This window comes from Erinaceus europaeus, chromosome 8 (assembly GCF_950295315.1).
Source record: "Erinaceus europaeus chromosome 8, mEriEur2.1, whole genome shotgun sequence".
NCBI lineage: Eukaryota > Metazoa > Chordata > Mammalia > Eulipotyphla > Erinaceidae > Erinaceus > Erinaceus europaeus.
Window position 1 is genome coordinate 11,554,127 of NC_080169.1, and position 26,905 is coordinate 11,581,031.

General features: G+C 56.8%; 1 protein-coding gene across 13 annotated transcripts in view; it reads right to left on the bottom strand.

Moving 5' to 3' along the window:
• Positions 1-2,366: 2,366 nt before the first annotated feature.
• Positions 2,367-26,905, bottom strand: part of ADGRB1 (adhesion G protein-coupled receptor B1) — an 81,431-nt gene continuing 56,892 nt past the window's right edge. For 2 of the 13 annotated variants that reach the window (XM_060195899.1, XM_060195910.1), the window contains 15 exons: positions 26,153-26,256; positions 23,998-24,100; positions 23,308-23,458; positions 22,831-22,900; positions 21,358-21,424; positions 19,118-19,203; positions 17,273-17,371; positions 13,319-13,490; positions 9,557-9,652; positions 8,103-8,157; positions 4,974-5,680; positions 3,950-3,985; positions 3,645-3,749; positions 3,435-3,476; positions 2,367-3,141 (listed from right to left, as the gene is read on the bottom strand). In XM_060195899.1, coding sequence (XP_060051882.1) covers positions 2,944-3,141; positions 3,435-3,476; positions 3,645-3,749; positions 3,950-3,985; positions 4,974-5,680; positions 8,103-8,157; positions 9,557-9,652; positions 13,319-13,490; positions 17,273-17,371; positions 19,118-19,203; positions 21,358-21,424; positions 22,831-22,900; positions 23,308-23,458; positions 23,998-24,100; positions 26,153-26,256 — 2,091 coding nt within the window. In that variant the 3' untranslated portion in view covers positions 2,367-2,943. The remainder of the gene's footprint in view (positions 3,142-3,434; positions 3,477-3,644; positions 3,750-3,949; positions 3,986-4,973; positions 5,681-8,102; positions 8,158-9,556; positions 9,653-13,318; positions 13,491-17,272; positions 17,372-19,117; positions 19,204-21,357; positions 21,425-22,830; positions 22,901-23,307; positions 23,459-23,997; positions 24,101-26,152; positions 26,257-26,905) is intronic. The other 11 variants (XM_060195906.1, XM_060195911.1, XM_060195900.1 and 8 more) reach the window with 10 other exon arrangements.

A 26,905-nucleotide genomic window follows, 5' to 3' on the forward strand; every position in this document is an offset into this window, starting at 1 on the left:
AATCTTGACCCTTGTCACACTCTGTGTTCAGTTCTCATACTAGCATTTCTATTCTAATGCTATGCTTGCCTGTGAAGATAGTGTCCATCTCGGGTTGCTGCTTTCAGTTATTCTGCTGCACATGGTGTGGTTGAAAGCACACAGATCTGGGAGTTGGGCAGGACTCTCCCTAATCACTCTACAGTGACAGCGGTGACTCCCAACCCCACCCCTCACCATCCTGGCTGACCCTGACCCGGGGCTTGCGCTCTTCACAGAAAGGGAGCCAGGGTCCAGGACTTCCTCCACCTTGACCTGCCCCTGTGACTTCCAGTTTCACTCTGTGATATGCCCTCATCTCCTCTGCAGGCTTCATTGGACTGACTCAGGACTCTGTTGTGGAGTATTACCCAGAACTCTGGACACATACTCCCTTCAGGGCATCTCCCACACCCCACCTCCTCATGACATATGTGCACATGATTCTGGCCAGAGAAAGTGTAAGTTCGGGTCAGGCTTGGTCGCCAAATCTCACTGCAAATATGGCTGCCTCCAGCATTTAGGTCTGTGCCTGAGACTTTCCTTTGGTGAGTGTGGACCCCAAGGGATGGCTGTAGATGCCCCCCCCGCCCGCCCCGGGTTCATTTCCACAGGGTCTCTGCGATCATTCTGTCACTGCCCAGAAACTACATTACATTACGAAGTCCCTGCCTGTTCCCTTTCTTTTTATTATTATTATCTTTATTTATTGGATAGAGACAGCCAGAAATCGAGAGGGAAGGGGGTGACAGGGAAAGAGATAGAGAGACACCTGCAGCTCTGCATCACCATTCACAAAGCTTTCCTCCCTGCAGGTGGGGACCATGGGCTTGAACCTGGATCCTTGTGCATTGTAACTTTTGAGCTCAACCAGGTACGCCATCCCCCCAACACCCCTCCCCCGCCCCTGTTCCCTTTTGAGCTCAACCAGGTACGCCATCCCCCCAACACCCCTCCCCCGCCCCTGTTCCCTTTCTATCTGCTGGCAAAGCTCAAGGTGGGGTCTTGGGAGAGTGCCACAGATATGTCCCGCAACTTTGTCCAACTAGAGAATGGCCACAGACGGACAAGACCACAGTGGGTGCCACACACTCGGCAACTGCCTGTCTTTTTCTACTCAACTTTGCATTGTATCCATTTTGAAAGACGAGGCTGACATCATCATCTCTGGGGTTCTGGGGTCTACAAATGCCTACCTGCACACTCCTCTCCCGGAGCCTGTGCTACTGTCCACTGTGGTGTATCCTGTTGCTTGAGACCTTGGGGACCCCTCAATTCCAGGACTGGGTTCTGGGTGGAGACTGGGGTGGGGGGGAGGGTTGTACAGCACAAAGTTTCTCTCAGTCTGGTAGAGTCCAATCCAATTCCTGCAGGGGCTCAGCCTGCCCTCTGCTGGCCGCACGTAGACATGACAGGGACAATTTGCTTGCATCTCAAAGCTCCTTCTCAGGAAAGAGAGAAGTAGCTCAGTGGTAGAGCATGTGTCTGACATGTGTCAGGGCACAAATTCAACTCCCTGTACCATAGATGGCAGATCAGGGCTCTGGGCTCTCTCATTTAAATAAATTATTACAAAGTTTAAAAAGAGCAAGGCAGAAGGGGTGGGCACAGAAGATGGCAAGGAGCTGATCAGAGGAAAGTGGGCATGCACTTAGTAGCCCCTCCCTGGCATGAGCAGGTAGTTCTCACAGACAACCCTTGTCCAGCTGGGACCACTAGGACCTTTATGACAGAGATATGTCCTAAGACCCAGGGAACATTGGACCCTAAGTTCAGTGTACCCCAGAACTTTCTTCCATCTCAGAGGCAGGAGACAATGGAGCCAGGGTGATGTGGAAGAACGCAGGTATTCTCTGAAGAGTAGGCCCACCCAGGCCAAGGAAGTGTCAAGGCCCCTCTCAGGTTACTTTTTCAATGCACCATGTTGTGAACTGAGGACGTAGCACTACAGACTTGCATGCCTGAGACCCCAGAGGTGCCAGACTTGATGCCTGGCACTGCCACATGCTAGAGCTTGAGTAGTACTCTGGTCTCTCACTTGTAATTAAGTCTTAAAAAGAAAAAAATCCCATGTTGCCTTTGTCCTTACTGCAATGAATCAGACACAGGAAAGTCAAAGGTACCCCCTTTTGGGTCCAGGCATTTGAGAAGAAGGTGAGCAGAGGCCTGGCTCCCAAAACTCCCCAAGTTCTTTTGTGGCCCTGCTGAGAGACGGAGCACCTGGGGAGTCGGGGACCACTGGCCTGGGGAGGAGGGAGCTCAAGGCCGACACTGGGTCAGTGAAACCCATTCCTGTCTCCTAGGCACCTCAGTTCTAGAGCTGGACAGAGAAAGGTCATGCAGAGAACTTGTAGGTTTTTAATTCTTTTTATTGAAGAAAAGAAAAGGAGAGAAAAAATAGATTCCCCACCCGTTTCTTCCCGGAGTGGGCTTCTAGTCCTGCCCCTGGGGCGGCGCAGGTCAAGGGCTGTGCTCTCCACCTGGGTCTGGGGAAGGGCCCAGGGCCCTGGAAGTGTGTGTGTGGGGGGGGGGGGGCTGGCTGCTTCCCAAGGGTGAGGGTGTCTAAAAAACGGCGCCAGGCCGCGTGGCCAAGCAGGCTGGTCCTCCGCTGTGCCCCTACAGCAGGGCATCCTGTGGATGCGGTGGACCAGGCCTGGCCATTGTCCATGGCCGCCCGGCTCCGGGCTGGGCCCGAGGAGAGCAGAGTCTGAGGCTCCTTCAGGCCTCTGGGGCCCTGTGCCCGCCGGGCCACCGCCACCTCCTGTCCCGTCTGGCTCTGGTCCCAGCACTGCAGACTTCTGCCTGGCCACTGTCCGAGCGCCCCGAGACTGGGGCGTGGGTCTGGCCTGCTGCCCGAGCTGTAGCAGGAGTGGGCAGAGCAGCAACCCTCCTCCGTGGCCCAGTGCATGGCCACTGCCCACCCGCTCAGACCTCGGTCTGGAGGTCAATGATGTCCTGGCCCACTAGTGGGATTGTGGCACCCGACTTCTCCCACTCCACACTCTGCAGCTCCATCGGGGATGGGGCCAGGGGCTCCAGCTCCTTCTTCACCCAGGTGGGCGTCCCGTGGGCTTTCCGGAGGCTCTCCCAGGGCCGCTTGTTGGGTGTCTGCTGCTTTTCTGGCTGTTCGGTCAGCAGAGGAGGAAGAAGCAGAGGACCAAGAGGAGACAGAGAAGTGCATGTGGGCAGGAGGAAAAGGATGCCGACAGAGTCAAACAGGCAGGAGGGGATCTGAGAGGCAGGAGGGGCAAAGGAAGACCCTTGCATGGAAGGGAGGAATGGAGGGCCCCCACCACTGGGCCTGGGGAGGTGCAGCCTGCTCGGCACTGTTCACTGGGCCTTGCCCTCCACCAGGCTGCCCAGCCCTGGACACAGCCCATTCCAGACAGGGGCCCAGGACAGACCCCTCTGCCTACCCTATCCTTCCAGGATCTGGCATGCGCTGGGGGAGGCCAGTCCTTGGGAGAGATTTGAATGAATGAAATGGAAATGGAATCATAAGACAGCATACCCTTACCTTAGGGCGACCCTTGGCTGGCCCCGCCCCCAAACGAGCCCCGCCCCAACCCATCCCCATTGGCCAGCCCCAAGGTCCGCCCCGCCCCTTCCCACCCCGCCTTCCAGACCTTGCTGTCGGCTCCCAGCACCTCCTTGTCCTTCTCAGCGTGCTGCAACTTCCGGTTCAGGTCCTGGAACATGTCCTGGTGCCGCTTCCGCGTGTGCATGATTTTCTGCAGGGGCAGTAGGGGTAGCGAGTCCTGAGTCAGATGGGGGGGTGGGCGCTGGCCCTGTCCATATGGTCCCCCAGATTTCCGAGGAGTCCTCCTTTCCAGACCCCTCCCTTCCCCTGCTTGCTAGAGGGCCTAAGCTGCCTGGACACCAGGTACCTCTGGCCCCCAGTTTGGGGCAGGGGGTAGGCAGTAGAACTCACTTCGAAGTCCAGTTCCGCATACCGCGATTTTCGTCGCTGAGGGGGGAGAAGGGAAATGTGTGTGTTAGCAACCAGTTCCCTGAAAAACCCTACACCTCCAGGCATTTCCCTGGGAGGATGAGGGCAGACCAGCAACCCCTTACCACACGCCTGCCCTCAGGTCCTGGTCACACGCTGGGGGACACAAGTTGAGATTGGAGTGAGTGTCCTGGCCTTTCAGAAGATACTGGAAGGCCCTCTGAGGAAAACGGTGGGGCCCCTAGCCCCAGGTCAGCGGGCAAGTCTGGGGGGGTGGGGGCACAGGGCTCTCTCCCCCGTGAGACTTTAAGGCTCTGCTATCCCAGATCCAGAACTGGGGTGCACCCTGTTTTGTGCTTTACCCTGGGACTTGACTCCCACATGGGGCAGCACATCATCCAGTGCGGTTCACCCTGCCCAGGTCAGGCTCCTGGATACAGGAGACCTGGACATGGCTGGTGGCCACCCGGCTAAGTTCAGTGACAGAAAATCCAGGAGCAGGAGACCCAGGTTCAGGAGGTGACAGCATGGCTGAGGGAGGGAGGGTGGGTCTCTCAGAAGGTGGTAGGCCTGGGTAGTCCGCCTCTTCAGGCTGAGCTCTGGCTGTCTGGCTGGCCTCTAGGGGTACTTGCTATGGCAGATGAGCTTCCTGCCTTCACTACAGAGAAGGGGCTGGAGTTGGAGACTCAGATCACTTCCAGCCCAGCCCCCTGTGGGTCCTGAAGCCCCTCAGCCATGGTGGGACCACTACTTACAGGGCAGCTTGGCCCAGGCCTCAGGCTCTCTGTCCTGAGGGCCAAGCAGGGCAGGGGCAGCAAGGCTGGTAGTCAGAGAGAGGACCCTCCTGGAGCTCAGGCCGGACCTCTTCCTCCCCACACAGGCCTCCCTGATGTAGGCACTGGGCTCCACCCAGGCCACCCACAGCATCATAGCCACCTGCTTAGCCAGAGTCCCAGTGGGCCCCCTTTAGACCCGCCCCAAACACCAAGCCCTGAGCAGCCCTCACCTCCAAGGAACTCACGGACAAGGTGTTCACATTCTCATTCTTCGTTCCAGTTCCTGTGCTGGGTCCCGGGTGGACGGGTTGCTCCCCAGACTCCCCCAGGCTGGGGGGCGCTGGTTCCATTGGGGGAGGCGGAGGCAGGGGCTGTTGGGGGGGTGGAGGGGGTGGGGGTGGGGGAGGTGGGGGCTGGGCAGGGGGTGCCTCAGGGGGCCCACTGGGGGGCTCTCGGGCAGGGGGGCTGTGGGTGGGGAAGCTGGCGTCGGGTGCCATGTTGAGGTGGATGAGGCGAGTCTGGGGCATCTGGTCAATGTTGATACTGTACTTGGGTTCCTCCTTAGGCTTGGGCCGCAGCGTGGCCGTGGCTGTGGGTAGGATCACGTAGCTCGTGTCCAGAGCCTTCTCCTGGGCCCGGCTCAGCTCCGTGTCCAGCTTCTTGAAGATGTCGCCGTCACCGATGAAGGAGGACTTGGGTGCCCGGTCCTTCTTGAGGGTAAGCGAGTGGTTGGGGAAGTCAGGCAGGGGTCCGCCTGGGCAGCGGGGGGAGCTGTGCAGGTGTAGTTTAGACACGTTGGCCGGCAGGCTGTTGAAGTTGGGGGGTGGTGCTGCCTTGGCATGGGCCAGCTTCAGCTTCTCCTCCTCAGGGAGTGACGGCCGCTTGAGTGTCCCCGTGATGGTGGCTGTGCGGCAGGTTGTGATGTCCTTGTTCAGCACTGCAGGGTGGGGTGGTGGGGAGGAACAGATGGAGGTCAGAGCGGCCTGGTGGTGGCTCAAACTGCAGGTGACCTTGGCCTTTTCAGACAGCCCCCTGCACCACCATAAACCAGAGCTGAGAACTAGTCTGGTTAAAAAAAAAAAAAAAAAAAAAAAGGAAAGAAACTAGACCAGGGCACCTGGCATGACTCTGTCTGCTTCTGCAAGCAGACAAGTGACCACCACTCATGGACCACCTCTCATGGCAGCTGGGCCCAGGGCAGAAACATTGGCCCACGCTGCCTGTGAATGGAGGGAGGACGTGGTGCCTCACCCTGGCTGAACAGCCCGAGGGCTCCCGTCAGTCACTCCTTACCGTCAGTTTAGCTGACACAGGCCTAAGGAGGGCGTAAAGCTACAGGCAGAAAGGGCTGATTGTTCAGTGAGCAGCCTCAGGATGCATCCCTGCAGAACTGGCTCCAGCCCAGGACCCTCCCAAATAGATGAGGGACACGCTCTCTCACCACCTGGCCTCGTCTCCAGCCCCCAGCCTGTGCACTGCTATCTCCGCGGCGTGCACACTCCCCACCCGCCCGCCCTCTGCCCTTGCCTGCCTTGGCGTTGGTTACTTACTGCCCTGATCCTCCCGCTCTCTGCCCACAATAGGCTGTAGCCTCTCAGGCTGTCATTAACTTGCTTGGCCTCTTGACATGAGTCTCTGCCAACAGGGGCCATCACTTTCCCTGCCAAATCTAAGGGCCAGGAAAGGTCCCTTTCTCAACATTTCCCCTCCTCCCCAGGCTCCCTGTCCATCCCTGTGACTGTGGGTCCCCAAGGACTGGACTCTGAATCTCTCCTGAGTCCATCTGGCTGCAAACCTCCTGTGTACAGAATCTACCTCATGGTGCTTGCACGGTGACACACTCGTTATCTATCATGCACAAGGACCTGGGTTCAAGTTCCAGGTCCCCACCTTTGGGGGGGGAAGATTCAGGAGCAGTGAACAGTGTTACAGGTGTCTCTTCTCTGCCTTTCTCCCTTCTCTGTCTCTTGCCCACTATTACACACACACAAATACACACACACACACACACACACACCGGCTTCTGTGAGTAGTGGGGTCATGCAGCATGGAGCCCTGGCAATAACACTGGTGACAATCAATTAATTAATTACCAAGAAAACAAAACCACTTCCTTTGAGGCTCCCAGGGCCCTAATCTGTCTGCCCAGGCACGACCCCTGACTCCACACACTTGTCCCCGGATATGTGTGTTTAGGAAAGCCTGACCTTGCCACCACTTGCTGCTCTAGAGATCATGGGTTAGGCTGTGCTAATAAGGAAAACAGAGACTCAGAGACAACAACCTCACCCAAATGGGACTGGGACCGCGCTCCTAAAACCACCCTCCTCCCCCTCCAAGTCTAGGGGTCACCTCTCAGGAGGTTGGCTATAGCACACAAGACCAAGAGAGATGCAGGAAGGAAATTCTGTCCAGCTCCTCTTCACTCCAAAGTAGAGACCCTCACCTCTAGGAAGTCCTCCTGGATCCACCTGGCAACAGACAGCCCCGCCCCACGCATGCACACACAAGGGTTGGCTCAGCCCCTCTCCTCTAGTTATCCCTAGAGAAAGTGCCCCACAGACACAGGCTGGGCCAGAAGAGTGACTTCCATAGTCCAGAAAGACCCCGCCTGTCACTGACCCCCATGTCTGGCTCCCACAGCAATGACACAGGTGAGGGGTGGGGATGGGGGGTGGTCCTCTTCCCCTTCTTGCACTCTCTTCCAGAAATCTTGGCACTAGTCTAGGGCTCAGTGATGGTTTCTTATACCTACTCTCCCAAAGGGCCCCCAACCTGACAGCTGGACCTGCCCCTCCCCTGGGATAAACTAACAATGGAGAAGTGAAAGCAACACAGAACATGAGTCTTAGGCGAGGAGGTGCGAGAATGAGGGATGGAGGCAGGGCAGCCCCAGATGTCACGAAGAGCCTGCCCGGCCTCGCTTTCCCTTTGAACATGAAGGGAAAGGCTGAAGAGTCAGGGGTGCTGAGACCCAGCACCCCACGGAGAGGGGAGCTGGCCAGGGCCCTGCAGGGCGTGGGGAGGAGGCCTAGGTAGTTCTCTGCATGGCTGAGAAGCCAACAGCAGCATTTGGGATGCCCCTCACACCTGCTGAGTCCAAACCCCAGGATAGTTTTCCAGAAGCTTCTACTCCCTGCTCCCAGACCCCACCTACAGATCTGTGTGCAGCCCAGGCTCTGTGTCCCCTCTGAACAGGGCTCCAGGGCTGGCAGCACCCTTAGGTGGTAGTCTGACCCAGTGTGGCCATGGGGGCTGTGGAGGGGGTAGGTACGATGAGAACAGACAAATGGACAGACAGACACACAGAGAAAAAGAAAAGCAGGTAGGCCCAGGCAAGGGCCCCCTGTCACTCTCACCTGTCAGGCGCTCACCTGATCTACAGGCCAGATCCACATCCTTCTCGAAGTCAGTCTGCAAGACAGAGATGGCACAGTGAGGGCCTGGATCCAGTAGGTGGGCAGGGCTGCTGGGGTTGGGGGAGGCACCGGGTTGGGGGCAGCACCTCGAGGGGCTGTGTGTCTATGTGTACACATGTGCTCACACTCCTGAGTGCTGGGGTGGGGAGAGGGAGAGGGCTACTCAAGGGTGCCCACCTGTGCTGGGGTGTTTGCACGAAGCAGCCTGGGGCAGGTGGCTGCACTCTTGCCTGTATCTATATGTGCACACACATGTGCCTATCTCTGTGTGTGTCTGTGTATGCAGACACATGTGCATGTGAGCACAGTCTCTTTCCAGGGCCTTTGTGCTCATGGGGAAGTGGGAGGTGGGTCTCCCCTATACTCTGACCTGTCTTTCCTGACCCTAGCACCCCCTCTGCTCAGTCCCTTCCTCCCCTCTAAAGGGAAAGGTTCACACCAGATCCCTTATCAAAGCCTCCTGATTCCAGCCCACCACTTGGGACATGCAAGGTATGGTGGCTTGCCACAGGTCACTTCTTCTGTCTTCACCATGCCCCAGGGGGGGAATGGAGAACAGCAGGTAGAGAGGACAGAGGGACAGGACTGAGCTAGAGGTGTTCGCCATGCAGCTGTGGTCCCTGTTGTAGAACCTGCCATCTGGGGTGAGGACCAGGGGAGGAGCGAGAGGGTGACCCGGGCCCTGGCTCAGTATGGCTGTGGAATCTGCTCAGGACTGTGCCAGCATGTGTGGGGCCTTAGTCTCAAACCGGCAGGTGCCCTCCCTGTAAACCAGTCTCCCCTGAGGTCTGATGGGAAGGAAGGTCAGAAGGTCATGGCCATTCCTGGCCACCCTCCTCCCCCACTCCACAACTCCCACAGACACTGGAAGCCTCCCAGGGGTAGGGCTCGAGCAGTGGATGAGGTTGTGACTGGGATTCTCACGCCCAGAGTGGGGTGCAAGCAAACTAGTGATAGAAAGAGCACTGCTGGGATCACTGGAGATCCTCCAGTGGCAACAGACACCAAACAACAGTGCAGAAAATTCACCCAGAGTGTCAGCATGGATTAGACAGAAGACCTGACAAATGCTGGTGAGGATCCGAGAGGACTCCCTGTAGGAGGTGATATCTCATGGACACAGGAGTAGCAGTGCCAAAGGACAGCCATGGCACACAGTGACATCAGCCCTAGCCTGCACTCATCACCTCCACCCTCACCCTCCTGTGTGCAAACACTGGCCCAAGATTTTACCTTGTGAATCTCAGTGTCCCCAGCCTCAAACTGGGCTCAGAGTTCTTCCTAACAGGGCCACAGTGGCCAGCCGAGCTTTGAGTAGTGAGGATACCAAGGTGCCCAGCAAGGGCTAGAGGGGAGACCCAGCTGGGGTGACCTGCATGCCCCCCAAGCCCTACCATGAGCTGAGCGTGGCCATTCTGGAAGGAGCCCCCCGAGTCCCCGTTGCCCTCCTCCTGGCGGTCCACCACACGGCACTTCACAGCATCCTGGACCTGGGGAGGGCAAGCAGAGCTGTCAGTGGGCAGCCTGGCTCCATGGGGCACAGCAAGGGTACTGGCATGTCTGGGCAGCCCCACCTGGCATCCAATGGACCGGTGCACTAGGGGGTCTCCCTGGAGCCAGCTGGGATCACCTCTGCATTCCTTGCTTCTCTGAGGCTCTCTCTGGCTAACACCATGAAGCCCAGGGGCCCTTAGGATGAGCCCTCAGGCTACCTGTTTTCATTCTGTCATCAGGGGGCCTTAGCACTCTTGGCCAACTTTTTCAGATAAAGACAGAGGCCGAGGGCGAGAAGCTTCTTCTAGTGCAGTGGGGGCCGGGATAAGACCTGCTTTGCATGCAGGATACAACCACGCACTATCCAGGTGAGCTATCTTTGTGAAGCCCTTCGCATGAGTTTGTCCTTGCCGGAGTTTGTCAGCAAGGAGGTGGGGAGACAGCATAATTGTGATGCAAGTATCTCAGGCCTGACCTGAGGCTCTGAGGTCCCAGGTTCAATCCCCAGTAACACCAAAAGCCAGAGCTGGGGAGCTGGGCAGTAGCACAACAGATTAAGCCCACATGGCACAAAGCACAAGGGCCAGTGTAAGGATCCCGGTTCGAGCCTCCAGCTCCCCACCCGCAGGGGAGTCGCTTTACAAGCGATAAAGCAGGTCTGCAGGTGTCTTTCTTTCCTGTCTGTCATCCCCTCCTCTTGATTTCTCTCTATCCTATCCAACAACAACAGCTATGACAGCGATAACAACTAACAAGTGCAACAAAAAGGGCCACAAAATGGGAAAAATGGTCTCCAGGAGCAGTGGCTTCATAGTAAAGCCACTGAGTTCCAGAGATAACCCTGGAGGTAAAAAAAAAAAAATTTAAAAAGCTAGAGCTAAGCAGTGCTCTGTTTAGGATTTCATTTATTTATTTTTATTTACTACTGGATAGAGACATAGGGGAATTGAGAGGGAAGATAGAGAGGGAGAGAGACAGAGAGACACCTGCATCTCTGCTTCACCACTCGTGAAGCTTTCCCCCTGCAGGTGGGGGCCAGGGGCTTGAACCCGGGTCCTTGTGCACTGTAGTGTGTGCACTTAACCAGGTGTGTCACTCCTAGTCCCCTGTCTGTATGTCTGTCTCTCATTCATTAATATATTGGGATGCTGGAAAAGTCATGATGCATCTCTGCACAGAAAACCCTATCATGACTTTTCTGACATCCCAATAAATAAAGCATTTTTTAAAAAAGAATAACCCACTATCAGGCTCAGAATTACTGGGTGCCCAGACACTCACCCTAGAGTACTGGGGACACACAGGGATCTGGTCCTTACTCCCTGAGAAAAAACCCCGTGTGACAGAGATGACGGGAACTTGACTAAGGCCACACAGCCAGAGAGGGGAACCCACTGTCTGCGACTCCCCTGTGGTTGCGCCTTCCCCCTATTCTCTCCCTCAAGGTCCAGTCTGGCAGATATCTGCTGAGCGATCACTGTGTCCAGTGTTTGGGGGCCACCAGCTGGGGTCAGCAGATGTGAATGCACTTTTTCCAGTCAAGAAGATGAGCTAGGAGTCCCCAAGTCCTCCTCAGCCTTCTCCGTTTCCCCAGCAAAAGACACACACTCCTCCCACCTGTCAGAGGGCTGTGGACCGGACACACAGGGCCAGCTGGGGCTTCAGTGGGGCCTCCACCTGCCTCAGCACTGCCCCCTGAGGTACCAGGCTGGAGGGCCACTCTTGGCCTGGCACACGTGGCGGGGTCTCTGTAGTGTGTAGGACTTTCCAAGCTCCAGACTGACAGAGCAGCCTGACCACTCAGTCTCTGTGGGGACATGGGGGCCCTCCTCTTGGCCCTAGCCCTGATGGTGGGTCTCTCAGGGAGACCCACTTCTGTACATAGGCCCTGCATGTTGTACTTCCTCCTCCTCTCTGGCCCACCTCAGCTCTCTGAGGCCCTCCCTCTGCTGTGTCCCTGCAGCTCCTGCACAGACTCAGGGGTCCACAGAATCCACCTGCTCCTGGCTGTGCAGCTTCTCTGTCCTTCTGCAGGACGACACTTCACTCCACCACCTGTGCAGTGTCTCTGGGTCCATGCTCAGGTCTGTGATTCCTACAAGCTCTTCTGTGTCTCTGGGGAATGCTTCGTTGTTTCTTGTTTCATGAAAGTTGGGCAGCTGGAGGCTGTGCGTGTGACCAAGGCCTGGTCAGTTTACCTCAGAAGCTCCGTCTGAAGAAGGGGCGCTGCTGCTGCATGGAGACCAGGGAGGCGGGGGGGGGAGCCACAAGACTCCCTAAGTTAGGAGCTTCCGAGGACATGTGGGACTTCTCTGAGGCTAGGGACACAAAACTGAGCCTCCAGCTGCACTGTGCTGGTGGTGCCAGCTGGGATAATCTGTGGTTCTACCATCACCTCTCTGGGTTCCTCTGCATTTAAGAGTGAACCTCAGCATTGGAAACTTCAGAGCTTTATCTTCCTGTTCCTCATTCTTACAGTCCCTAGACAGGGGGCCCTTCACCCCGAGAGATGCAAGCCCAGCGGGTGCTGAGCTGACAGGGTGTGTGGCCACGTCTCCAGGCTGTTTGTAGAATGGCCCATCTCCAGCTGGGCAGGGCAGTCCTGGACAGGGTCCACATTTACACCTGCATGGTGATGCCCCAGCAGGTCCCCAGAGGAGATGGAAGCCCTTAGATCCACAGGTAGAAGACCTGCCTCCCCACTGTAACTCTTGTGAGAGTGTGCGTGCAGGTGTGAGCCAGGGCTCCCCCAGTAACTGAGTCCATGTCCATCCACGGGCCCTGCCATCCAGCCGCTGATACCTGTTCCCGACACTCTCTCTGCCTGTGACTCTGAGCCTTCCAGCCTCCCTTCACCACGGACGTCCCCAGGAGATTTCTGTGGGGCAGAGGCAACCCCAACCTGCTGGGGTTCTGTCCCCTTGTCACCTCTGCTCAGATGGGCCTGTTGGCCTGATGCTGTCAGCAGTTCAGATGTGATTTGGTGACAACTTTCTGAAGCAGTCTGTTGGGGAATTATGCAGATGCGGTCTTTGCCCTCAGGTTTTGCCACTTCCCGTGAGATTCTCCGCAGTGCCTTTTTCAACCAATCCTGTCCCAACATGTCACTCCTGGTTGTTGCCCTATAAAGCCCTCCCACTTCCCCCCCACCTCTCTTTCTCTCTCTCTCTCTTTCTCGCCCGGTGGTGAGGTAGCGGGGGACGGCCATTTTTGGCTGGCTCCACGTGGCCTGAACCACCCGTCTGACCCAACAATAAAGGATTGTGTTCCCTTTCTGCTCCAAACCTCCTTTTTCTGTATCCTGCCGCCACCAACTGCAGCAAACGACAGCAGTCCATAAAAATGCCAGAACAGGTGTCCGAGCTGCCGCTGACATCTCTGATCTGGTGTCCCCCCCAGGCCCCAGGAGCAGGGACTGTCCCCCTGCTTGAGTCTGGGCCAGTGCTGGGCAGGAAGTGTCATTCTCTTCAGGGGTGAGTATTCTCAAAGCTCTGGCTGCTTGCTGGACACAAGTGCGACCCCAGAGACGTGGGGATGCTGGATCTGTACCTCCCCCAACACCATCACACCTGGAGCACACCCCCACCCCCGCCAATCCTCCCCAGAGACCAGAGTGCAGGCTCCTCCTGGGCCCTGACCACACAGTGGCTGGCGAGGCCCACCTCTCTCCGCAGGACACAGTGCACCATCACAATGACAAAGCCCTCCAGTGAGTCGAAGACAGCGAAGAGGATCTGGAAGAGGGCGGAGCGTCGGTCGGTGACGGCAAGCACTGCCGACATCCAGGTCAGCGCCAGCAGCGGCAGCACCACACAGGAGCTCCAGAGAGACGCCCTGCAGACAGGGTGGTGGGTGGGTGGCATCAGCACTGCCCAGGGGCCCTGCCCACGTGGCCCCTGGAGGGACACCCAGGACAACCACCTCAGCCTCCCTCCCTCCTGGGCTCCTGGGCCCCCTCTCCCCACCCTCTATACAGACCCTCTCCCTGCCCAGCCTCACTGCCTCCACTTCTGGGAGTAGCATGCAGGGCAGTAACTGTCCCCCCCCCAGCCCAAAGGCTCATGGGAGGTCCCAAGGGAGAGAGGGGCTCCCTGGGGGACCAGAGCTCCTGACTGTCCAGGGGGTCATGGGTGGGGAGGAGGTCTGGAGTGGGTGGGCCCCTGTTGCATCCAGCTACCAGGCCTTCAGCCCCCCAAACCAGGGGTCCAGGGCCCAAGCTGCAGGATGGCCACAGGGGCAAGGCATTTGGCCAAGCCTCTAAGCACTGAATGGAGAGACAGAGAAAGAACCAGGGAGGAGGAGAAGGAAAGGGAGGAGGAAGAGGAGGAGGAAAGAGTGAGACAGACGAGACTAGGTGGGACAGGACTGGGCACACACAGGAACAGAGAGACCAACAGATGCTTCCTCCTCTCAGTGGCCCCTGCTCTCTGCCCTCAGCCCCCTTCTCCAAGGAGCCCTCCAGAGTGCCAGTGGTAGGCATGGCTCTATAAAGTCTAGGCGCCTCTCTCTGTCACCACAGCTATGTGCCTGTTTCTCTGACTGCAGCAGGGACCCTACCACCTCAAGAGGCTGCAGTAGGGAGACAATGAGCACTGGCAGAGCCCTTGTGTACAGCCGGTATCTGAGGAATGTGCTTGAAGATGTCAGCCAAGGTGGGCTGTGCCCTGCTGGTGATCTAGGGGCTATGGGGTCACAACCACTGTCACCAGGTATGGAGGCTGGTGTCATAGCCACGACTGCTCTCCTCTCTCTCATTCCTGCTGGCTCACTCTCACCGAAAGGAGGCAGGAGCAGGAGAAGCAGAGGACCGAGGGCCAGGCCACTGAGAAAGAGCGGGCATAGGACTAAGGACGAGGCTGAAGGGACTTGAGGTCCACCAGGGCCAGGAGCCCCCAGCAGGCTGCTGACTAGGCCTTGGGCACCTGATCTCACTCCTCCACTTGTCGTCAGGAGAAGCAGCCTCCTATCCCTAGAGTGCTCAGTGCTGGGCATGGCAGTCACTCCACGTCTTGGACGCAAATCTCTTCTCTTCCTCTCTGGCTTCTCTCCTCACCCGAAGACTCAGCTCCTTACCCCAGCCCTGCTTCTTTCCAAAGCAGAGCTCCTGGTCTTCAGCCCCCCTTCCCCCCCTCCCCGCGCCCCAGCCAAGGACAGCTTCTGGGCCTCCCAGCCAAGCTTCAGGCGAGAGGACTCCCCTGATGGGCTCTCCTCCCTCCACACCTGATGACCCCACCTATGCACCCCGCCACAAGCCCCCTGAGTATGCACACACCCACAGCAGCTGTCCGTTGTCTCCTACCAGCTTTGGGTTTCAATGTCTCCCCAATGGTGGGGAGAGGGGAGTGGACCTCTGTAGCTGGGACTCCCAGATGCCCTCATCACATCCTGAGCAGCTGGACACAGCCTCCCTCCCAACTCCTCCAATCTGAGGGGGTCCTCTGCCTCTGTGGAGGCCTGACTACCAGATAAAGGGGACTGTCAGCCACTCTCATGCCTGCAGGGGGCCAGAGGAGGAGCCCGCAGGCCCAGAACCAGGGGGTGGTGGTGGGGTGCGGCGGACTGCCCCTCTGTTCTGGCCCCTTAGAGAGATAGACATTGGGGGAGGGACTTTTTAGCATGGATGGGGAAGCAGAGCCATCACCTCCAACCTTCTGTGTGGCCTCACACGTTCTCAGGACAGCCCCCTCCCCCACACGTGGGATGTGAATGTCCTGAGGTGGGGTGCTGCAGTACACCCCATGGACAGCAGTGTGAAACAAAGGCCTGTGGGTGGAGAAGTGGCAGGCTTGGGGTGCCCGGCATCAGCCAGCTGCTTGTCTGACCCCGGGATCTCCTCCCTCACGGCCTGAACCCCACCCAGAGCTCTCCTAGGTCGCCCCTGCCCCCCCACCCCAGTTTTTGCGCTCCTATACTTCCCACACCAGGAGTGCCCTCTTTAGGTCCCTGAGCACGTGAGCCTGAGCCCCACTCAGGAGTGATCACCGGGTCCTAGACACTCAGGTGGCTGGAGCAGACTTGCCCCCACCCAGTGACCACCCTCCACCCGCCCACACTCCCGGCTGCCCGCTGGACTGCTTCTATGGCCAGGACAGCTTCTCCCACACACATGTGCACAACATTCAGCAACACATGCATACACAGACACGCTCATATGCACTCCTGTAGGCACTCACTCTTCCATGTATGAGCACACACACCTGCACTTACATGGTACACACACACACTCCCTCACACCCACACACTCGAATGTACACCTGTGCTCTTACACCCACACATATTAACACCCACACTCACGGGCCTGCACACTCGAGTTCTTTTTTTTTTTATTTCCTTTTGTTGTATTGTTGTTATTATTGATGTCGTTGTTGGATAGGACAGAGAAAAATGGAGAGAGGAGGGGAAGACAGAGAGGAGAAGAGAAAGGTAGACACCTGCAGACCTACTTCACTGCTTGTGAAGTGACTCCCCTGCAGGTGGGGAGCCTGGGGCTTGAACCAGGGATCCTTACGCCGGTCCTTGCGCTTCAAGCCATGTGCGCTTAACCCACTGCGCTACCGCCAGACTCCCTCGCACACTCGAGTTCTTACAGTCACAAAGGTATCCACAAACTCACACACGTCAACATCCATATGCGATGCTGTAGTAGTGTTTTTTTTAATTTATTAATTTTATTTATTTATTGTTGGATAGAGACAAGAGAGAAATTGAGAGGGGAAGAGGACACAGAGAGGGAGAGAGACAGAGAGACATTTGCAGTACTTGTAAAGTGTTCCCCCTGCTGGTGGGGACCAGGGGGTTGAACCTGGGTCCCTGTGCACTGTAGTGTGTGTGTGCTTAACCAGGTGTGCCACCACCTGGCCCCTATATACACTTACACTTGAACCCTACTGAACACTCAGACTTCATCTTACAGATGAACTCTTACACCCTGTGTGGGGACAAATACCTACTCACACACTCACACACACACACACACACACACATTCACAGACACATATGTGATCAACACGCATGCTCGGACCCACACTTGCAGGTACCTGTTCACACCCACACATTTGCACACACCCACACACACATGGACTCAGACATACACATGAACGAACATTCATAGCCCCACAAACACACATGAGCTTACAACTCAACACGAGTGTTCACACCCACCTAGTCACACGGAATGCTCCCACCCCCACACTCGAGCACACCTGCACCTACAAACACGTATTCAGACACTCCCACTGTCCCCAACTCACCCATATCCTCACACACACAGCACGCTCTGAGCACGCTGATGACACATGCATGCGCTGGCCCTGGCTCCAGCACAACCACATGCTGGGAACGGTGCTTCCTGCTGACCCCGAGCTGCCTGTGGGCATCCTGTGCTCTCCCGTCTTGGGCCTTGAGGCCCTGGGTATGGAGAGTGGAAGAAGTAAACCTGGTGGGGAGCAGGGCAGGAAACAAGGTGCCAGGGCAGGGAGAGGCCAGGCAGGCACCTGGACTCCTGAGGGAACAGCAGAGGTGACAGAGTGACAGAGAGAGCTCAGAAAGGAAACAAAACGCAGCCCAGGAAGAGAGTGGAGCCCGCGGCAGTGGGCGGGGCACTGAGAGGCACTAACATGGCATTACTGGCAGCTTCGGAGGTGGCGTCGGCCGCAGAGAGGGCTCCACACTCTGCACATTTGAGGGCACGCCCGAGGGGGGCCGGGGGCAGCTGACTGCAAATGAAATTAAAAGGCTGAAATAAAAACAAACACTGTTCTCCAAGAAACAAGAGGCTACAGAAAACCAAAGAGCAAAACCAACCAGATGGCAGGTAGCCCTGCCGGAGCCTTCCTGGGGAGGAGGACAGGGTCCTGAGGTGCAGGCGTGGGTAGAATCCAGGGTGCAGGTGGGACTTTGGGGATTAAGGTTGAGAGATGCAGGTAGGGATGGAGCCTAGCAGGTTGCCAGTGGGGTCTGGGTTTTGAGCTACGGGTGGGAGTGAGGGGGGGAGGGCAGCGGAGATGGAATCTGGGAAAGTGCTGTTCCCAGAGGCTGGGAGCAGGTGAGGAGTCAGGGTGGGTCTGTGATGGGCTATGGGCTAGAATATGTCTGAGTTTCCACAATGTACCAAAGTCAGACATGCCCTTCCCTCTGCTCCCGCATGGGGTCTGGCAACACCTCCCCAGAGAGAGAGCAAGAGGCTGGTGGCCCTGTCTGTCCCTTGGTGCCAGTGGACCAGAGCTGTCTGGGGGTGCTTCCCGTCTGCATGGGGAGTAGGTATATGGGTACAGCTGCATGGGATTTATGCCCACACCCCTCAATGGGGTTGACACAGCCTTACTGGCACAGCTGGACTCTAATGCCCTGTGACTCTCCCTCCTGAACCCAGCTGCTCAGCTGTGGCATGGGGGGAACAAAAGACTCCTTCAGTATCTCTTGTAGGTGACATGGGTCCAGCCCACTGGACACCTTAGGGCAGTGTACAAGCTCTGTACAAGCAGTATACCCGTCACCCTGCTGCTCAGGGAGCAATGTGTGGGTGACTATTCTGGGGACAGCCTGAGGCCTACACCAACCAGTCCCTACTTCTCAGCCTGGAACATAGGCCCAGGCCTCAGACCCAGATGTGCTACCCACATAGCCAGGCTCCTAGCACCGTGGGAGGCAGAGTTGCATCTGTTCCCCAGAGCAGGATTCTAACCAGAACCAGAGCCCACCAGCGACCCAAGGGGAAGGTTTCCTGAAGCTTCTGTTCACTGGGGGAAAGTAGGAGCGGGGGAAGAGGAGAGACAGACAGACAGCTAGAGACTGAGCAAGACCGGCACGGAAGGTCACGAGGAGCAGGGTGGGAGACCCCACGCAGACACCAGCTAGGGCAGAGGTACAGAGCAGCAGGCAGGGGTGAGGTAAGGGGGGGGCTCAGAGTAGTGCACGGGGCAGAAAGAGGGGCCTGTCCCAGCCTGTGACCCCTCCCCACATCTGGGACCTCAGGCTTAACCTCCTGGCTGGCTGGCTGGAGGGGACTCTCCTCCAAGGACACGTCTCCCCAAACTGGGTGCCACCCACCCATAGTGCTGCATGCCCTCTGGCCAGAAAACACCCTCTCTGGGCCCAGGCTCCCCAGAAAGGAGGAGCATCAGTGTTTTCTGCACTCTTCTCTCCAAGCTCTGGGCTCCTCACAGACCACTTCACTGTTTGGGAGCATTAGAGAGCCAGGGTCACCCTGCCACCACCCATCCCAGTGGGCCCAGTGAGGATGAATGAGGTCTCCAAAAGCAGTTTCACTGCTTCTGAGGATCTTCTAGATCTCTCTGTCGAGAGCCAGATGGAGAATCTGAGGCACAGAGCAAGGTGGGGACTGGCCAGAAGCCTGTGCAGAGCTCTGTGCCTCAGTTTCCCCACCTGCAGGGGAAAGAGGGTGTTCTCAGGGGTGGGTGGGTGATTCAAGGCCAGTGAGGAGCCGCTGTGGCTGGTCCTACCCTGCCCGCTCCTTCAGCTTCTTGTCTGTGATGCCGTCTTTGGACACCAGCTTGTTGAACACCAGGATGCCAATGACCATGTTCACCTGTGGGCAAAGAGGGGCGGATGTGGGGGCCAGTGAACATGGGTGCTGGGCACCTGCATCAGGAAAGAGACACAGCCATGGTGACTCTGTGGCCTTGGATGGCCTCTGGCCCCCTGACCCTGCCTTCTCTTTCCAAAGCTGTTTGAGGGAGCTCTTAGTGCCACAGGGACCCCCTCCCCCCAAGCTGTTCCAGGACTGGGCACTGCAGCTGGAGCCTGGTCATGCAGGCATGACCCTCAGGGCAGCTGGTATGAGGAGGGATCAGGTGAACCCTATTGGGGCTCAGGGTGGCATAGGGGTCCAGCCTGAGGGCCTGGACAGGATGGATGACACTGTGGTTAATATCAGCTTGTGAAACTGTAGTGCTCTCTGTGTGGGGAGCAGAAGTCAGAGGTCAGAGGTCAAGCAGGAGTCTGGGGGAAGCTGTGTCTTCTCAAGGGTGGCTGACCGGTTCCGGCATCACTGTTCCCCATATTCCTCCCTCCTACTAGGGAGCACACCCCCACCCTAGGGTCCACCCTGAAACCCATCTGCTTGACACCTCCCTGTTCTTTCTCTGTTTGGAATCATGTAGTCCTTCAGAGAAGGCCTTAATGAAGGGTCATAACCTACCCTCAACACACATGCACACGAACACGCACTGACACACACACACACACACACACACACACACACACACACACACACACACACACACACACACACACAAACACACACACAATCTTCTAGAAACCCACAATAACCCAACAGGCACCGACCCAGGCTATGGCCCGTTGGCCCTCTCTATGGGCCTAGAAAGTCTGCGGTTCCCTCTCCTCTGCCTGCCTTTTGCAGACAAGCTTGGGCTGGCCTAATCCTGCCTGGAACCTGCAGCCCTGAACCCCTGGGGCTCAGTAGATCCAGATCTTAGGCTCAGAGGTCCCCTGAGGCCAGTTCCCTAAAGCCCCACAGACAGGCTGCACGCCCAGCTCTGCCTCCCCCACACGGTGGATGGAAAGTTCCAGCAGCTGGTGCCAGCTGCTCAGTGGCAGTATCGCTCCCGGACGCCCTCATTTCTGCCTTAGTGGAAGGCAGGACGGGCAGGACACCACTGCCCTGCCCACAGGAGGCTCCCTGCTTAGCCTCCATCCATCCTGCTTGTCCTCAAATTTCCTAGGGGCCCTGGGTGGAGGCCCTGGGAGGTGTCAGGACCACCCCCCTTTCTGAGGCAGGGGCCCCATGCCTTTACCTCCCCACCCCCTCGCCCACCCTTTCTGGGGTGCCTGCCATTGACAGGCCAGGATTAAAATGCACAGCACGTAGGCCTTTCTCTGCTTGTAACTTCCAGGAATAAAGAGCTGGCATTGCAAGCTGGGGCCCTACGGAAGCTGCCTGGGACCCCCACTTCCCAGCTCCCCCCTGACCCAGGCGCTCCCAACTCGTCTCCTACAGACTCAGCCTCCCCACACTACCCTGTGCTGCACTTCTCTCTCCAGCCTGTGCCTGGATGTATCCCAGGAGCCCCCGTGACAAGGTGGCCTGGATGCTGGGGAAGAAAGACGATCATACAGGAGGAGGGTGGGTGTGCCCTGGCCTCTCCTGGGGTGGGAGAGAAAGAGGGAGAGAGGGAACAGTGCCAACCTAAAAGACTGCCTCAGACCCAGCAACCTTAGCTGTCCCCAGCCACCCAGCTCATCTGTAAGTGGGGATGATAGCCCCAAGCTACTCTGGGGTGCTGCCTGAAACCTCTCACCAGAGGAATGTGGAAGACTGCAGAAAGGAATTGGGGGAGGGGGTCATCAGGGAGTGAGGCCCCAGAGATTTGAGAGCCTCCATGGAGACTCCCAGCAAGGCCACATCTCCGGACCCTACTACACATTGTACACCCCCACCTTCTCCTCCCCACCCCTCTGCCTCCACACACACCTGGACCACCAGAAAGTTCCACAGATCTCCCACAGATCCTGAGCCAGTGCCCGTGAACAGGCAAGCTGCATGCAGAGAAATCAGTATGCCCCCCCACCACTCCCACCAGCCTGGCTTTGTACCCCTGCACCCTAAACCAGTTGGCGGGACAAAGGTGGCTGGCTGCCCATTCGCTGGTGGGCAGTAAGCCTCACTGGTCAGCACACCCAGCCCAAGGCCCACCCTGGAAAGGTGTGAGAGGATCAGTACCAGCACAACAGCGGCAGCCGGTCCCACGAAGGCATACAGCAGTCCCCCCTCCAGGGAGAGCCAGCAGCTATGGATGGAGAGGGGCTGTTAGGGCAGGCTGGGGGTCCCCACCAGTCTCGCAGGAAGAAAGGCAAGGTGAGATGCTAGCAGGTACAGTGAGCTGGTGATGTGAGGGGCTTCTGCCTTCAGGGTGCCCCACACACCTTCAGCTGCAGGAGCCCCAGCAACATGATGACCCTAGAATTTGCCCCAACAAACATCAAAGGCCAGGGTGGACACATGAAAGGACCCTGACCAGTCCTCCTACCTCCACAAACACACACACAAAACCAGTTTTCCCTTTCCCAGCTGGACAATCTCTACTCAGACACCTACTCCCACCCAGTCTTGGGCAAAACCAAGCTCTCCAAAGTGATGCCCAGAAGGTTGGGATGGTCACTGGCCTAGCCTAGCCCCCTAGGGGCCATTCAACGCAGGTCCATGGCTTCAGCATCTGGCCTCTGCTCTAATGACAGGTCCAGGCCCCTAGCTCCCCCTCACTTGGCCACCTGCCTCACACTAACCCTAACCCTAACCCTAACCCTAACCCTAACCCTAACCCTAACCCTAACCATAACCCTAACCATAACCCTAACCCTGGACACCATTTGTGCTGATCCACAGGGGCTTGGCACCCAATGAGGGTCATGCTGCCCCATCCTATCTATAAAACTCTTCTTCATCCTTCAGAACCCACTTCAAGATCTTCATCTAACCTGAATTACCCAGGACCCCTGCAGACTGGGTGTCCCTATTCACCCCACATGGGGCTTTGAGGAAACACACCCCATTCATTCCCACTGCCCTCCACTGTCTGGTGGGGAGGTTTTTGGTGTACCTAGATCGGCCATGCCCTGAATCTGGGGCTCTACAGTGAACCAAGCCTTACTCTTCCTGCTGCTCAGTGCTTCCTGATTGCACAAACCCCAAACTTCTTCCCTGCCATGCAAAGCCACACTATCCCTAGGCCAATCCTAAGCTTTCTGGACATAACCACTACTCTACCCTACCCCACCCACCAAAGCCAGTCCCGAATAGCCACTTAGGCCTCTGTGAGCAGGCCCTTCTACCTGCCCTTTCTCCCTAGGTCACACAGTCCCTCCTCTCTCCAGCAGAATGCCGGGTGGATACCGTGTCCTGCAGGTAAGCAAACCAAGGCTCAGAGAGGCTATAAGATCTGTCTAAGGCCTCTTAGCAGGAGGAGCCAAGTTCTGTTGGCCCCTGGCTCTCTGGGTTCTGCTACCCACTGCAGGAAAAGCTGACTGACTTGAAGAAGGGAGCTGTTCTGATCCTGGCCCCCCAGTTCCTGGGCCCCAGGTTCTCCCCACCTGTGCCTTGTGTGAGACAGAGCCAGTCCACCCTCACCTCCTAGGGTGAGGGGAGGCTCAGGAAGCAGTGTGGCCTCCACCATGTCCCCACCCTGCCCCGACTCACTAGTTCATGGTGCTGTACCCTTTGGCCTTGGTAAATCCCACAGAAATGGCCACGACCAGTGCAGGGAGCCCTAGGATGGATAAGAAGGAGAGGTGTCAGTCCCCTGCTCTTCCAGTTCATCCTCCCTCCCACCTCCCTGCACTGGGACCAAATAGTGAGTTGATGCTGAGCATGTGAGAAGGGACAGGCTTTGGGCAAGGATGAGGAGTCCCACAGGTACAAGGCGGAATTCCCAGTCTCATCTCAGTGTCATGGCAGAGAGGCAAGTCTTTCTAGTTTCTAGTGTAAGCGTATATCAAACACTAAATGGGATAGGCTCCCACTGAAATGATGATTGTCTGGAATTCAAATTAAGTTTGGTGCCATGTTTTAGCAGGCAATACTGAGGAACTGGAGAAGATGGTGTTCCAGGGGCTAAGGGGCTGCAGGGATTGTGTGTGTGTGTGTGTGTGTGTGTGTTGGGGGGGTAGTGCTCACCCCAGCCCAGGCAGAGGAAGCGCTTTCGAATGAGGCGGTTCCGAAGGCGGCCCGTCACGGCCATGTAGGACTGCCAAGCCTCAGTGAGCACCCAGCAGAAGGAGGACAGGAAGAAGAAATGCAGGAAGGCAGCCACGAGTGTACAGACCACCTGGGCAGGGAAGGCAAGCAGGGGCTGGACAGGTGTCTGGCCTCACGCCTCCTTTAGGGACACGGCCCCAGCCTGATGTCCATAACAGTAACCAGGTCAGACCCCGGGCAGGGCATCACCAATCAGCCACACTGGCTACTGAACATGTAAGCTTCCCCTTACCTCCCACCCCTGATAGGGATTGACATCACCATCCACATCCACGTGTGTGAAACCAAGGTCAGAGAGAGCAAGTCCACCCAAGATCACACATAAGCTCAGCCAGCCTGGGCCTTGATGGCCAGCTGAGTATGGATATCTCTAGTTCCTCCTATCAAAGCACTAGCCCAGTTGCACAACTACAGACTCCAGACCCCAAATCCTTATGCCCATCCTGGCCAAGTTCAGCTGGGTAGCACAAGGAGGAGAGTGAAGGACTCTGTTTGGCCCAGAGCCTCTACCCACAGTTCCTGAGACCCAGGGTCCAGGCCCACTGAGACCGTCCCATAAACTCAAACCAGGAGTGCTGGGAGATGCTCAGTGAGGTGGCGGTCACCTACCTTGTTTCGGGTCTGGGTCTGCCCGATGAGGATGAGGGCGTTGGAGGAAATGATGGACAAGCAGAAATTGATGAGGATGACAGACCTCTCTGAGCGGATGTACCTGTGAGAGGGTAGGAGTCGGGGGTCAGTGTCTGGCAAGGCTGTATCTTCACAAGGACCGAGGCCCTGCAGTGTCCCCAGGGTTACAGCGCCATCTCTTCCCTGCAGTCACTGCTGATGCCACTGCTGACACCACCGCTGCTTCCACCCAGATACACTTCAAATTCCAGCACACAGCTGGAAGCTCGCTCACTCCCCGTGCACCTGTCAGACAAGCTCACCCCAAGGATACACTCCCATTTCTTTCTCTCGCTCTCTCTTTTTTTGTTTTTAGACATGGCAATCCCCCCTTAATTAATTTTTCATAGGAATACAGTTTTTAAAATTAATAGTGATTTATAAGACTACAGGTTAATAGGAGTATAGATTAACACTATTCCCACCAGATCTGTGTCCCTATGCCCACCCCACTACACTTGCCCGCCCAGAGTCTTTTACTTTGGTGCAATACTCCAATCCCAGTCCAAGTTCTGCTTTGTGTTACCCTTTCTGTTCTTCTTTCTCAACTTCTGTTTATGAGTGGGATCATCCCATATTCATCCTTCTCTTATCTTTCTGGCTTATCTCACTTAACGTAATTCCTCCTAGCTCCATCCAAAATGGGTCGAAGAAGGTGGATTCATCATTCTTAATAGCTGAGTAGTATTCCGTGGTATAAATATACCACAACTTTCTCTTCCTGTTGTTGGACACCTGGGTTGCTTCCAGGTTTTGGCTATTATGAACTGTGCTGCTATGAACATAGGTATATATAGATCTTTTTAGATGGGTGTGGTTGACTCCTTAAGATGTATACGTAAGACGGGAATTGCTGGGTCATAAGAAAGGTCCATTTCTCTAGCCTTGAGAACATTCTCCAGACTGCTCTCCACAGGGGTTGGACCAATTTATAGGACACTCCATTTCTATTGCTCCCCTCCCAGGAGATCTTGACTTTGAGGCGAAAGGCATACTAACAGAAGGATGCCTGGCACCAGAAGGTTCTGAGGGGAGCTCTGTTTATATTCCTGAACTGACCCTGCCATGTCCATGCTGTGTAACCCTGGCAAGTGACCCAGCCTGTTCATCAGAGTCCGGGTGGGTGAAAGTAAGAGTCGCTCAAGGTGCAGAACGTGGTCGGCTGATTAAAGGACCGTGACAGGGTCTGAGGCCTAATGGAGATGCTCTTGATGCTGGTATGTGGTTGTCTGACCCTCCCTCCCATGTCCCTGTGCTTGGGGAGGAGAGCAGGGTGGTGGCTACCCCTCCTACACAGCCACATTGACCTCTCGTGCTAGCCTCAGGCTGCCATGTCAGTTCCAATTATTGGCTGACACAGAGCTGGATGCGTCGGGAGTCTGGCTGAGCCCAGGGGGCTGCTCCCAGGATGCGGCCTTGACTTTGCCCTCCTTGTCCTAAGCCTCTGCTCACAGGGGTTGTCAGCAGGCACCGAGGACACAGAGATGGGACGCTTGGCAGCCATGAACGGTCACACTCTTTGAGGCACACGCTCCTCCTGGCAGGACGCACGGCTATGGCCACCTGGACCTTCTTGAGCTGCACGGGAGTTATACACCTCCCTCACTCCAGAAGCTGGTGACCCATTTAGACAAAATGGGTCCTTGCTACACTCCTCACCCTCACATTGTCAAGAATCCTGCACCCTGGAAGAGTGAACAGAGAATGCACCCTTGGGCCCCAGGCTCCAGGGCTCCAGGAAGGCTCTGGTCTTACACATCCTGGTAATAGGACAGGCAGGGAAACCAGGGCTCACCAGAACCCTAACGGCCAAGGGGCACAATGCCCAGCTGGGCATGGGCTCTGGACTGCCACCCATCAGGGACACAATCGGAGAGCTACCTGAGGCAGGGTTGCAGTCTGTGTGTGGCACTGTGGGTGGAAACGTGGCGTGTCACTCTATAGTTTCTCCTGTGTCTCCACCCCTTCTTCCCATCAGTGTCCATGCGGCAGTCGGTGTGAGGTGAGCAGCAGGCACTGGGCCACCTGATGCTGGGTGTCCCTGGATGCCCTAGCGACAGGGTGAGACATGATCCAGGCCGCCCTGCCCACGTACCTCCACACAGAGACATATATGATGATGAGCATAAGCAGGGTCAGGGACGACACACCACAGCCCACGATGAGCGTCACCGATGGCACGATCACCTTCTCCATGTTCTGTAGATTTGGAGGGGGAGACAGAAGAGTGAGTGACTGGCAGGGGAGGTACGTGGGCTGTGGCCCTGCTCAGGGGCTATGGTCACAGCACGTGGACCTGAAGGCTGTGGGGACACCGGGAGGGCGGGGAAGGACCTTCCTCTTCAACCTCTCAAGTCACCGTCTTTTCATAAGCTCCTCCTCACCACACACACACTGCCCAATAGTACTTGGTGTCCACCTCCCAGCCTCTGGCCACACTCTCAGTCCCTTGGTCTGCACTGTCCCTGTGTCTCTGTCACCTCACAACCCACTCTCCAAGTCCAGGGACAGGCCACCAACCATGTCCAGGGGTCATGCAGGAATCAAGCTCAGACCTTCCACCACAGACAGCTCCCCGGGCTCTGTCCATGGTCCTGGGCTAACAAAGACCAAGCGTTGCCATTCTCGCAGAGGTCCCCAAGGGACCAGATGTCCAGACAGGCACGCCAGCCTCCAATACCCACCAAACCCAGCTCCCACTCACAGCTCCCGACTCCTTCCAAGGCCTACACCAAACATTTCCACCACGTCTCCTCATCCTCGCCTCTTAGCTCTAGCCTCTGCCCTTCACCCTCTGGCCAGTCCCCCCAGCTGACCTCTTTTCCAATCAGCAGCCAGGGGGGTTTAG